Source organism: Drosophila novamexicana, unplaced genomic scaffold, assembly GCF_003285875.2.
Source record: "Drosophila novamexicana strain 15010-1031.04,08,12 unplaced genomic scaffold, DnovRS2.1 tig00000193-arrow-pilon, whole genome shotgun sequence".
Lineage (NCBI taxonomy): Eukaryota > Metazoa > Arthropoda > Insecta > Diptera > Drosophilidae > Drosophila > Drosophila novamexicana.
This window is the reverse complement of record NW_020824787.1, coordinates 692,374-706,590: the sequence shown is the minus strand read 5'-3', so window position 1 is coordinate 706,590 and position 14,217 is coordinate 692,374. Positions and strand designations below refer to the sequence as shown.

General features: G+C 37.7%; 1 protein-coding gene across 3 annotated transcripts in view; it reads left to right on the top strand.

The window, feature by feature from the left end:
* The first annotated feature begins 3,485 nt into the window (after nt 1–3,485).
* Nucleotides 3,486–14,217, top strand: part of LOC115759156 (polycystic kidney disease 2-like 2 protein) — a 57,705-nt gene continuing 46,973 nt past the window's right edge. For all 3 annotated transcript variants that reach the window (XR_004017503.1, XR_004017502.1, XM_030700011.1), the window contains exons 1-2: nt 3,486–3,698; nt 3,753–4,404. Coding sequence is in view for 1 of the 3 variants with exons in the window: in XM_030700011.1 (XP_030555871.1) it covers nt 3,530–3,698; nt 3,753–4,404 (821 nt within the window). In the remaining 2 variants the exon portion in view is untranslated. The remainder of the gene's footprint in view (nt 3,699–3,752; nt 4,405–14,217) is intronic.

The following is a 14,217-nucleotide window of genomic DNA, read 5'->3' as shown; positions in this document are numbered from 1 at the left end:
GCACTAATTCGTCTAATTTACATAATTAAAGTAATTGCTATCTCTTATTGCATTTTAAATTAGCTCAAAAACACATAAATATTAATGTAAATATATTGAAAATCGCTTTGATGATTTTTGTTAATTAAATTTAATATTTAAATCGACTTTTTAAAATTTGATATATTAACTAAGCGCTTCATTTTGATTTGAGCGAAGTGAACCTAATCTATTCGTGTTCATATTTAACAAATAAATATTTTAAAGTCTTAGTCTGTAAAAAAAAAAAATAAAAAAAATATCATCTCACTAAGAAACTCATTATCCAATAATTTCATTTAAAGTTTCAAGCTCGTAAAATATTAAATCATTCATCAAAATTGTTTGTATATTTCACTATTTTGTTATTTTTGTAAAAATACTTTGAATAGTGAAAGAAAATGAATAAATTTTTTGTATTTAAATATAAACGAAATATTGAGTGTGATTTTTTATTAAATGGGAACATTTGCAGATTGAACTCCCAAATGCCTCCATAAATGTATGCAATCAATATCCAAATCAAAGTTTATCAGGTTAAAGACAAGCTTCCTAATTTACTATAAAATATATAAATCATATTTGCATATTTTGTTGGTTTAACTCTCTAGACATGATCTAGATTTATCAAACCGATAAGTATTCAGTAAATATAATCCTTATGTCCAAATCTATTATGCGATCGAAGATAGCTCTCTTGTTATTACCCTCAATCTGGTATTGTACGCTTCACTCAGCGAACGGGGTGGGCAGGAAGTGGACTGCAGGCAAATGCCTTTATAAAGATAACGCTCAGCCTACGCGACTGCAGCTAAGAGAAACGTGTTTCAGGCCAACTCTTGGCCAGCCTTTCAGCTTGTTGTGTAGCCTGAGATACGGATATTTTTAATGCGTTCGCTGCAACTTGAAAGCCAAACATGGCACAAAGATCGATTGGAACGAAAGTGTTGATAAGGTAAGACCAAGAGATAAAGTCAATCAATCAGCGGAGACAGCGTCTTTTTTTAAATTGACTTAATTATCTAGTCTAGAGACTAAAAATAGTTGCTTCACATCGAAATTGGTAACTTAATATGCCAATTGGCTGCGAACAAGCCAATGACTTGAGCTTATGAACATATTAAGAGCGCTTGGACACGACTCTGAATGGGTTTTATTAACAAATTATACAAAATATTTGGACAGCAAAACAATTTGCTGTGAATGACAACAAAAGATGGTATTGAGTTTCAATAGAAACTGGTTTGTGGTCTTATCAGTTGTTATTTTTCTTTTGTTGTGTTTCGTTTTCCGAGTTAAGAGCATTTCAGAAATTATTGTTAAATTAGCTTGAAAATTGTCTGATCAATTTTCTAAGCCAAAAACTTGGCAAATTCCCGAAACTGCTGAAATACACGAAAACTTTCACATTGCGTCCTTTCAACTGCCACACACATACACACACAGAAAACTTGCAACCAAACAAATAGCTGGCCATAAGAAGTTGTTCAAATATTTATTTACTTTTTCAAGTTGTTTCTTTATTTCATTTTTTTTCTTCTCTCTTCTATTCTTTATGTATAAGTCCTTGGGGCAAAAGTTGGCCGCTACTTTTTGCACCTGGCTTAAGTTGTGCTGCTGCAAAACTAATAACAAATCTTTTCATTAGTTGCGTTAGACAAGTTAGTTAAAAAGTGCACTTTAGGCAAACAAATGGGAGTCTATATACAGAAAACAATAGAGCAGAACAGCATAAGGAGAAAAAAATTGTCTAAGCCAATAACCAGCAGGCAGCTGCCGAAAAGCCACAGTTGGAGTTAGAAAACTGACTGCAAGTTGTCGAAAAGTTGCCACTACCCTAACCATAATGAAAACACAACATTTAGTTAGCACTTGTATTTATCTAAGGCCAACACACACCGACACACATACAGAGTGCAGCAAGCACTGAGTAGGATGGCCAACAGTTTTCCATTAATAACTCAAAAATGTTTTCACTTATATAAGTTCAGTACACCTTTTAACTGGCTCTCTGGGGATGACTGCTCGCAAGTGTCCTTTAAAAAGTTGTGTGTTTCTTGTTTTTCATATTTTTCCTTGGTCCCATGTTTGTTGGGCAACAAACAAATCAAAGGAGTTGGCAACTTGCTTTGCCACTCTATCGACTTGTTGGTAGGGGGTATAGAAGGCGTGGCAGTACAATGACTCTAACAACAGCAGGGACAAGTCATGACAATGGCAATTAAACCAACAACGTTGGCAACAGACAAACTTTGGCCATAAAAAAACATTAAAAGCAAAAAAGAACCAACAGCAACAACTATGGCAAAATGGGTAAAAACTCTCGTAATAAACGAAAATTATGATGATTTTCTATTTGGCGTCGCGTTTTACAAAATCATTTTCAAAGTCCAAGCGCAAAAACAAAGCAACATAAAAGCCATTCGACAAAGGAGCTGAAAGACAAACACACAGCCTGAAAGAGAGCGATAAAGAAGAAAAGAGGGGCAGATGGAGATTAAGACGGAAAAACCGAATGGAAAAAGAAATTAAATGACAGGAAAATATATATTAAATGATAGCAACAATGTTTATTGTCGCGAGTGCGTTAAGTGAAATCATTTACAGCTGGCTTAGCTTACGCTACCCATGAGAAACTTAGAAGGAGAAGCTTTTTTCGACACGCCGCATATTAAATACCCTTGTTATAATACGGCTTAAAGAATTGCAGTTGGATATGAGAGTATATTATAATATGGTTAGAAAGAAACAGATGAAATTTAGTTAAATAGAACAAATGTATTTAGCCACACAAGAACTCGTTCCTATGGCAGCTATATAATATAGTGGTCCGATCCCTAACTATAGTGAACTATCATAGTACAGAAAACAGAGTGCTAAGCAACACCTATGTTAAAATAGGGCAGCAACAAACAAAATAAGTTCCTAGTGGTTAGGTTCTTCGAATCACCTATTTGCATCAAGCTTTCTTAACCTAGATTTCCGCAAACATAATATCAGCTGTTTTTTTCCATTTGTCATATATTTTCAAAATTTAATGAAGCAATTTATCAATTTACGTTTGCCCGTTGTACTGAGAAAATTGAAAGCTGTACATTTTTTCATATACAAAATGCGGGCTACATTTGATCTCGATAGTACTGATCTTTACTAGTGCAAAATGGTATAAAATTCAAAAATCGGACATTATTTGGCCGATATATGCTAAAATATCATCAAAAAAGGTTGACTTCAAACGAATCGTTCTTAGGTCAACAACTTTTTTTAACCAATCGATTTTCAATTTGTTTGATCCGTACGCAAACCTGCCTGATATCGGAAATTGCATCCCAACTCATGGAAAAATGTGGAACAATAGTTTTTAAATATTAAAGCTTTTGGGAAAAGTCGCTTTTGATATTCTAATCAGTTGGCGTGTCTCTGTCCAGAGCTTTCAATTGTATTTTTGAGAACGCAGTTCGTAATCGAGAACCTTCAAATACATTTCAATTTGTATTGAAATTCATATGAAATGGAAATCCAAAACGAGTATGAGCCTCCGAAACCAAAGGGCAGGTGGGCCCGGCTGATGCAAATGGTTGACCGCTCGAAGAAAATACGATACAGTTCGATCAGAGAGGCACGCCGAGCAGTATTAAATTTCTTTATCTATGTAATATTTCTGGCACTGGCATCAGTTGGTAAGCGATTAATTGGCATCTTTAGCGTAGGAATAATCCAGCCTCATCCTGCAGTGACACAGACAACCAACAATGTTCCCATGTACTATTTAAACGATGCTATGCACAGGCAGGTTATAGGTCGTCGGGTGCCTATGGAGCCTGGATTGATTAGCAAATATACGGATATCGACTCATTGGATAGGTATTGGGACTTCGTTCTGTACACGTTCCTACCATTGCTCTCTTCAGGCGACTTTAAGTCGACCGATAAAGAGTCCATCTGGGAGTTCACCAATGAGACAAATCAGTTCAATGGGATCTATGGCGACATCTACAATCGAGTCATACTGCATGGAAATGTGCTGCTCGGACCCCCACGTTTTAGGCAGATTATGGTGGAGAGGGGTCACTGTAAAAAGTGTGCCCCCTTCACGAAACACATGGACACCTGCTATGCTCCCTACACGTGGTCCAATGAGCGCCGCTCGGACTACCGCGGCACCAAGTGGGTCGGCATGTGGGCGGACGGTGCGTTGCCGATCATTGGCGAGATTGAAGTCTATTTGGGCGCCGGCTATATAAAGAGCCTCAGCTATGACAATGAATTTAACTTTCGCCTAGTTAAACACTTACGCGACACCAAATGGATCGGTCGCTCCACACGGATTGTCCTAATCGAGCTTAGTTTGTTTCACGTCAACACTCGCCTCTTCGAGAGCGTCAAGTAAGCAAAGACTAATTAGTTTTTCTTTGTTCGATATAATTTTATTTGAATACTTAAGTTATGGAACTTTATCTTTTTATACCCTGAACCCATTAAAAATGGGCATAAGGGTATATTGTATTTGTGAGAAAGCCAAATGTATGTAACAGACAGAAGGAAGCAACGACGACCCCATAGAGTATATATATTCTTGATCAGCATAAATAGCTGAGTCGATCTAGCCATGTCCGTCTGTCTGTCCGTCCGTCCGTCCGTCCGTCCGTCCGTCCGTCCATATGTATGAACGCAAGGATCTCAGAACCTATAAGAGCTAGAGACCTGAAATTTTAGATGTAGATGCTCCTAGCTTCCGCGCAGATCGAGATTGTTTCCGATAATCGATACCTAACTCCGTTTCCAAGCAATCGATAAAAATCGATATCGATATCCTGTTTTTTGGGCAATTTTGGTAAATAATAAGATCTAGAGTCACCAAACTTGACATATAGCTTCTAGAATATATATATGATTTAGGATTTTTCTTCACGGTTTTCCCTCTAGATTAATCTGACATTCAAATCTGAACACCGATTTTTAGTTGAAATTCATGTCCAAATCTTACCCCAAGATTTGTGTATATACATGGGTCAAAAGTTACCACCCCCATAACTCGGTCAAATCTGATCCGATTTCCACGAAGTTTGGCTTTTTCTTCATGGTTTTCCCTCTCGATTAATCTGGCATTCAAATCTGAACACCGATTTTTTAGTCGAAATTCATGTCCAAATCTTACCCCAAGATTCGTATATAGACATGGGTCAAAAGTTACCACCCCCATAACTCGGTCAAATCTCATCCGATTTCCACGAAGTTTGGCTTTTTCTTCATGGTTTTCCATCTTTATTAATGTGGCATTCAAATCTGAACACCGATTTTTAGTTGAAATTCATGCCCAAATCTTACCCCAAGATTTGTGTATATACATGGGTCAAAAGTTACCACCCCCATAACTCGGTCAAATCTCATCCGATTTTCACGAAGTTTGGCTTTTTCTTCATGGTTTTCCCTCTCGATTAATCTGGCATTCAAATCTGAACACCGATTTTTAGTCGAAATTCATGTCCAAATCTTACCCCAAGATTCGTATATAGACATGGGTCAAAAATGACCACCCCCATATCTCGGCCAAATCTCATCCGATTTTCACGAAGTTTGGCTTTTTCTTCATGGTTTTCCATCTAGACTAATCTGGCATTCAAATCTGAACACCGATTTTTTAGTCGAAATTCATGTCCAAATCTTACCCCAAGATTCGTATATAGACATGGGTCAAAAATGACCTATAACTCGGTCAAATCTCATCCGATTTCCACGAAGTTTGGCTTTTTCTTCATGGTTTTCCCTCTCGATTAATCTGGCATTCAAATCTGAACACCGATTTTTAGTCGAAATTCATGTCCAAATCTTACCCCAAGATTCGTATATAGACATGGGTCAAAAATGACCACCCCCATATCTCGGCCAAATCTCATCCGATTTTCACGAAGTTTGGCTTTTTCTTCATGGTTTTCCATCTAGACTAATCTGGCATTCAAATCTGAACACCGATTTTTTAGTCGAAATTCATGTCCAAATCTTACCCCAAGATTCGTATATAGACATGGGTCAAAAATGACCACCCCCATAACTCGGCCAAATCTCATCCGATTTTCACAAAGTTTGGCGTTTTCTTCGTGGTTTTCCCTCTAGATTAATGTGGCATTCAAATCTGAACATCGATTTTTAGTCGAAATTCATGTTCAAATCTTACCCGAAGATTCGTATATAGACATGGGTCAAAAATGACCTATAACTCGGTCAAATCTCATCCGATTTCCACGAAGTTTGGCTTTTTCTTCATGGTTTTCCATCTAGATTAATCTGGCATTCAAATCTGAACAGCGATTTTTTAGTCGAAATTTATGTCCAAATCTTGCCCCAAGATTCGTATATAGACATGGGTCAAAAATTACCACCCCCATATCTCGGCCAAATCTCATCCGATTTCCACGAAGTTTGGCTTTTTCTTCATGATATTCCCTCTAGATTAATGTGGCATTCAAATCTGATCATCGATTTTTAGTTGAAATTCATGTTCAAATCTTACCCCAAGATTCGTATATAGACATGGGTCAAAAATGACCACCCCTATAACTCGGTCAAATCTCATCCGATTTCCACGAAGTTTGGCTTTTTCTTCATGGTTTTCCATCTAGATTAATCTGGCATTCAAATCTGAACACCGATTTTTTAGTCGAAATTCATGTCCAAATCTTACCCCAAGATTCGTATATAGACATGGGTCAAAAATGACCACCCCATAACTCGGTCAAATCTCATCCGATTTCCACGAAGTTTGGCTTTTTCTTCATGGTTTTCCCTCTAGATTAATCTGGCATTCAAATCTGAACACCGATTTTTTAGTCGAAATTCATGTTCAAATCTTACCCGAAGATTCGTATATAGACATGGGTCAAAAATGACCTATAACTCGGTCAAATCTCATCCGATTTCCACGAAGTTTGGCTTTTTCTTCATGGTTTTCCATCTAGATTAATCTGGCATTCAAATCTGAACAGCGATTTTTTAGTCGAAATTTATGTCCAAATCTTGCCCCAAGATTCGTATATAGACATGGGTCAAAAATTACCACCCCCATATCTCGGCCAAATCTCATCCGATTTCCACGAAGTTTGGCTTTTTCTTCATGATATTCCATCTAGATTAATCTGGCATTCAAATCTGAACACCGATTTTTTAGTCGAAATTCATGTCCAAATCTTACCCCAAGATTCGTATATAGACATGGGTCAAAAATGACCACCCCATAACTCGGTCAAATCTCATCCGATTTCCACGAAGCTTGGCTTTTTCTTCATGGTTTTCCCTCTAGATTAATCTGACATTCAAATCTGAACACCGATTTTTTAGTCGAAATTCATGTCCAAATCTTACCCCAAGATTCGTATATAGACATGGGTCAAAAATGACCACCCCATAACTCGGTCAAATCTCATCCGATTTCCACGAAGTTTGGCTTTTTCTTCATGGTTTTCCCTCTAGATTAATCTGGCATTCAAATCTGAACACCGATTTTTTAGTCGAAATTCATGTTCAAATCTTACCCGAAGATTCGTATATAGACATGGGTCAAAAATGACCTATAACTCGGTCAAATCTCATCCGATTTCCACGAAGTTTGGCTTTTTCTTCATGGTTTTCCATCTAGATTAATCTGGCATTCAAATCTGAACAGCGATTTTTTAGTCGAAATTTATGTCCAAATCTTGCCCCAAGATTCGTATATAGACATGGGTCAAAAATTACCACCCCCATATCTCGGCCAAATCTCATCCGATTTCCACGAAGTTTGGCTTTTTCTTCATGATATTCCATCTAGATTAATCTGGCATTCAAATCTGAACACCGATTTTTTAGTCGAAATTCATGTCCAAATCTTACCCCAAGATTCGTATATAGACATGGGTCAAAAATGACCACCCCCATATCTCGGCCAAATCTCATCCGATTTTCACGAAGTTTGGCTTTTTCTTCATGGTTTTCCATCTAGACTAATCTGGCATTCAAATCTGAACACCGATTTTTTAGTCGAAATTCATGTCCAAATCTTACCCCAAGATTCGTATATAGACATGGGTCAAAAATGACCACCCCCATATCTCGGCCAAATCTCATCCGATTTTCACGAAGTTTGGCTTTTTCTTCATGGTTTTCCATCTAGACTAATCTGGCATTCAAATCTGAACACCGATTTTTTAGTCGAAATTCATGTCCAAATCTTACCCCAAGATTCGTATATAGACATGGGTCAAAAATGACCACCCCATAACTCGGTCAAATCTCATCCGATTTCCACGAAGTTTGGCTTTTTCTTCATGGTTTTCCCTCTAGATTAATCTGGCATTCAAATCTGAACACCGATTTTTTAGTCGAAATTCATGTTCAAATCTTACCCGAAGATTCGTATATAGACATGGGTCAAAAATGACCTATAACTCGGTCAAATCTCATCCGATTTCCACGAAGTTTGGCTTTTTCTTCATGGTTTTCCATCTAGATTAATCTGGCATTCAAATCTGAACAGCGATTTTTTAGTCGAAATTTATGTCCAAATCTTGCCCCAAGATTCGTATATAGACATGGGTCAAAAATTACCACCCCCATATCTCGGCCAAATCTCATCCGATTTCCACGAAGTTTGGCTTTTTCTTCATGATATTCCATCTAGATTAATCTGGCATTCAAATCTGAACACCGATTTTTTAGTCGAAATTCATGTCCAAATCTTACCCCAAGATTCGTATATAGACATGGGTCAAAAATGACCACCCCCATATCTCGGCCAAATCTCATCCGATTTTCACGAAGTTTGGCTTTTTCTTCATGGTTTTCCATCTAGACTAATCTGGCATTCAAATCTGAACACCGATTTTTTAGTCGAAATTCATGTCCAAATCTTACCCCAAGATTCGTATATAGACATGGGTCAAAAATGACCTATAACTCGGTCAAATCTCATCCGATTTCCACGAAGTTTGGCTTTTTCTTCATGGTTTTCCATCTAGATTAATCTGGCATTCAAATCTGAACAGCGATTTTTTAGTCGAAATTTATGTCCAAATCTTGCCCCAAGATTCGTATATAGACATGGGTCAAAAATTACCACCCCCATATCTCGGCCAAATCTCATCCGATTTCCACGAAGTTTGGCTTTTTCTTCATGATATTCCATCTAGATTAATCTGGCATTCAAATCTGAACACCGATTTTTTAGTCGAAATTCATGTCCAAATCTTACCCCAAGATTCGTATATAGACATGGGTCAAAAATGACCACCCCCATATCTCGGCCAAATCTCATCCGATTTTCACGAAGTTTGGCTTTTTCTTCATGGTTTTCCATCTAGACTAATCTGGCATTCAAATCTGAACACCGATTTTTTAGTCGAAATTCATGTCCAAATCTTACCCCAAGATTCGTATATAGACATGGGTCAAAAATGACCACCCCCATATCTCGGCCAAATCTCATCCGATTTTCACGAAGTTTGGCTTTTTCTTCATGGTTTTCCATCTAGACTAATCTGGCATTCAAATCTGAACACCGATTTTTTAGTCGAAATTCATGTCCAAATCTTACCCCAAGATTCGTATATAGACATGGGTCAAAAATGACCACCCCATAACTCGGTCAAATCTCATCCGATTTCCACGAAGTTTGGCTTTTTCTTCATGGTTTTCCCTCTAGATTAATCTGGCATTCAAATCTGAACACCGATTTTTTAGTCGAAATTCATGTTCAAATCTTACCCGAAGATTCGTATATAGACATGGGTCAAAAATGACCTATAACTCGGTCAAATCTCATCCGATTTCCACGAAGTTTGGCTTTTTCTTCATGGTTTTCCATCTAGATTAATCTGGCATTCAAATCTGAACAGCGATTTTTTAGTCGAAATTTATGTCCAAATCTTGCCCCAAGATTCGTATATAGACATGGGTCAAAAATTACCACCCCCATATCTCGGCCAAATCTCATCCGATTTCCACGAAGTTTGGCTTTTTCTTCATGATATTCCATCTAGATTAATCTGGCATTCAAATCTGAACACCGATTTTTTAGTCGAAATTCATGTCCAAATCTTACCCCAAGATTCGTATATAGACATGGGTCAAAAATGACCACCCCCATATCTCGGCCAAATCTCATCCGATTTTCACGAAGTTTGGCTTTTTCTTCATGGTTTTCCATCTAGACTAATCTGGCATTCAAATCTGAACACCGATTTTTTAGTCGAAATTCATGTCCAAATCTTACCCCAAGATTCGTATATAGACATGGGTCAAAAATGACCACCCCCATATCTCGGCCAAATCTCATCCGATTTTCACGAAGTTTGGCTTTTTCTTCATGGTTTTCCATCTAGACTAATCTGGCATTCAAATCTGAACACCGATTTTTTAGTCGAAATTCATGTCCAAATCTTACCCCAAGATTCGTATATAGACATGGGTCAAAAATGACCACCCCATAACTCGGTCAAATCTCATCCGATTTCCACGAAGCTTGGCTTTTTCTTCATGGTTTTCCCTCTAGATTAATCTGGCATTCAAATCTGAACACCGATTTTTTAGTCGAAATTCATGTCCAAATCTTACCCCAAGATTCGTATATAGACATGGGTCAAAAATGACCACCCCATAACTCGGTCAAATCTCATCCGATTTCCACGAAGCTTGGCTTTTTCTTCATGGTTTTCCCTCTAGATTAATCTGGCATTCAAATCTGAACACCGATTTTTTAGTCGAAATTCATGTCCAAATCTTACCCCAAGATTCGTATATAGACATGGGTCAAAAATGACCACCCCATAACTCGGTCAAATCTCATCCGATTTCCACGAAGTTTGGCTTTTTCTTCATGGTTTTCCCTCTAGATTAATCTGGCATTCAAATCTGAACACCGATTTTTTAGTCGAAATTCATGTTCAAATCTTACCCGAAGATTCGTATATAGACATGGGTCAAAAATGACCTATAACTCGGTCAAATCTCATCCGATTTCCACGAAGTTTGGCTTTTTCTTCATGGTTTTCCATCTAGATTAATCTGGCATTCAAATCTGAACAGCGATTTTTTAGTCGAAATTTATGTCCAAATCTTGCCCCAAGATTCGTATATAGACATGGGTCAAAAATTACCACCCCCATATCTCGGCCAAATCTCATCCGATTTCCACGAAGTTTGGCTTTTTGTTCATGATATTCCATCTAGATTAATCTGGCATTCAAATCTGAACACCGATTTTTTAGTCGAAATTCATGTCCAAATCTTACCCCAAGATTCGTATATAGACATGGGTCAAAAATGACCACCCCCATAACTCGGCCAAATCTCATCCGATTTTCACAAAGTTTGGCGTTTTCTTCGTGGTTTTCCCTCTAGATTAATGTGGCATTCAAATCTGAACATCGATTTTTAGTCGAAATTCATGTTCAAATCTTACCCGAAGATTCGTATATAGACATGGGTCAAAAATGACCTATAACTCGGTCAAATCTCATCCGATTTCCACGAAGTTTGGCTTTTTCTTCATGGTTTTCCATCTAGATTAATCTGGCATTCAAATCTGAACAGCGATTTTTTAGTCGAAATTTATGTCCAAATCTTGCCCCAAGATTCGTATATAGACATGGGTCAAAAGTTACCACCCCCATAACTCGGTCAAATCTCATCCGATTTCCACGAAGTTTGGCTTTTTCTTCATGGTTTTCCATCTAGATTAATCTGGCATTCAAATCTGAACAGCGATTTTTTAGTCGAAATTTATGTCCAAATCTTGCCCCAAGATTCGTATATAGACATGGGTCAAAAGTTACCACCCCCATAACTCGGTCAAATCTCATCCGATTTCCACGAAGTTTGGCTTTTTCTTCATGGTTTTCCCTCTCGATTAATCTGGCATTCAAATCTGAACACCGATTTTTAGTCGAAATTCATGTCCAAATCTTACCCCAAGATTCGTATATAGACATGGGTCAAAAATGACCACCCCCATATCTCGGCCAAATCTCATCCGATTTTCACGAAGTTTGGCTTTTTCTTCATGGTTTTCCATCTAGACTAATCTGGCATTCAAATCTGAACACCGATTTTTTAGTCGAAATTCATGTCCAAATCTTACCCCAAGATTCGTATATAGACATGGGTCAAAAATGACCACCCCCATAACTCGGCCAAATTTCCACGAAGCTTGGCTTTTTCTTCGTGGTTTTCCCTCTAGATTAATGTGGCATTCAAATCTGAACATCGATTTTTAGTCGAAATTCATGTTCAAATCTTACCCGAAGATTCGTATATAGACATGGGTCAAAAATGACCTATAACTCGGTCAAATCTCATCCGATTTCCACGAAGTTTGGCTTTTTCTTCATGGTTTTCCATCTAGATTAATCTGGCATTCAAATCTGAACAGCGATTTTTTAGTCGAAATTTATGTCCAAATCTTGCCCCAAGATTCGTATATAGACATGGGTCAAAAATTACCACCCCCATATCTCGGCCAAATCTCATCCGATTTCCACGAAGTTTGGCTTTTTCTTCATGATATTCCCTCTAGATTAATGTGGCATTCAAATCTGATCATCGATTTTTAGTTGAAATTCATGTTCAAATCTTACCCCAAGATTCGTATATAGACATGGGTCAAAAATGACCACCCCTATAACTCGGTCAAATCTCATCCGATTTCCACGAAGTTTGGCTTTTTCTTCATGGTTTTCCATCTAGATTAATCTGGCATTCAAATCTGAACACCGATTTTTTAGTCGAAATTCATGTCCAAATCTTACCCCAAGATTCGTATATAGACATGGGTCAAAAATGACCACCCCATAACTCGGTCAAATCTCATCCGATTTCCACGAAGTTTGGCTTTTTCTTCATGGTTTTCCCTCTAGATTAATCTGGCATTCAAATCTGAACACCGATTTTTTAGTCGAAATTCATGTTCAAATCTTACCCGAAGATTCGTATATAGACATGGGTCAAAAATGACCTATAACTCGGTCAAATCTCATCCGACTTCCACGAAGTTTGGCTTTTTCTTCATGGTTTTCCATCTAGATTAATCTGGCATTCAAATCTGAACAGCGATTTTTTAGTCGAAATTTATGTCCAAATCTTGCCCCAAGATTCGTATATAGACATGGGTCAAAAATTACCACCCCCATATCTCGGCCAAATCTCATCCGATTTCCACGAAGTTTGGCTTTTTCTTCATGATATTCCATCTAGATTAATCTGGCATTCAAATCTGAACACCGATTTTTTAGTCGAAATTCATGTCCAAATCTTACCCCAAGATTCGTATATAGACATGGGTCAAAAATGACCACCCCATAACTCGGTCAAATCTCATCCGATTTCCACGAAGCTTGGCTTTTTCTTCATGGTTTTCCCTCTAGATTAATCTGGCATTCAAATCTGAACACCGATTTTTTAGTCGAAATTCATGTCCAAATCTTACCCCAAGATTCGTATATAGACATGGGTCAAAAATGACCACCCCATAACTCGGTCAAATCTCATCCGATTTCCACGAAGTTTGGCTTTTTCTTCATGGTTTTCCCTCTAGATTAATCTGGCATTCAAATCTGAACACCGATTTTTAAGTCGAAATTCATGTTCAAATCTTACCCGAAGATTCGTATATAGACATGGGTCAAAAATGACCTATAACTCGGTCAAATCTCATCCGATTTCCACGAAGTTTGGCTTTTTCTTCATGGTTTTCCATCTAGATTAATCTGGCATTCAAATCTGAACAGCGATTTTTTAGTCGAAATTTATGTCCAAATCTTGCCCCAAGATTCGTATATAGACATGGGTCAAAAATTACCACCCCCATATCTCGGCCAAATCTCATCCGATTTCCACGAAGTTTGGCTTTTTCTTCATGATATTCCATCTAGATTAATCTGGCATTCAAATCTGAACACCGATTTTTTAGTCGAAATTCATGTCCAAATCTTACCCCAAGATTCGTATATAGACATGGGTCAAAAATGACCACCCCCATATCTCGGCCAAATCTCATCCGATTTTCACGAAGTTTGGCTTTTTCTTCATGGTTTTCCATCTAGACTAATCTGGCATTCAAATCTGAACACCGAGTTTTTAGTCGAAATTCATGTCCAAATCTTACCCCAAGATTCGTATATAGACATGGGTCAAAAATGACCACCCCCATATCTCGGCCAAATCTCATCCGAT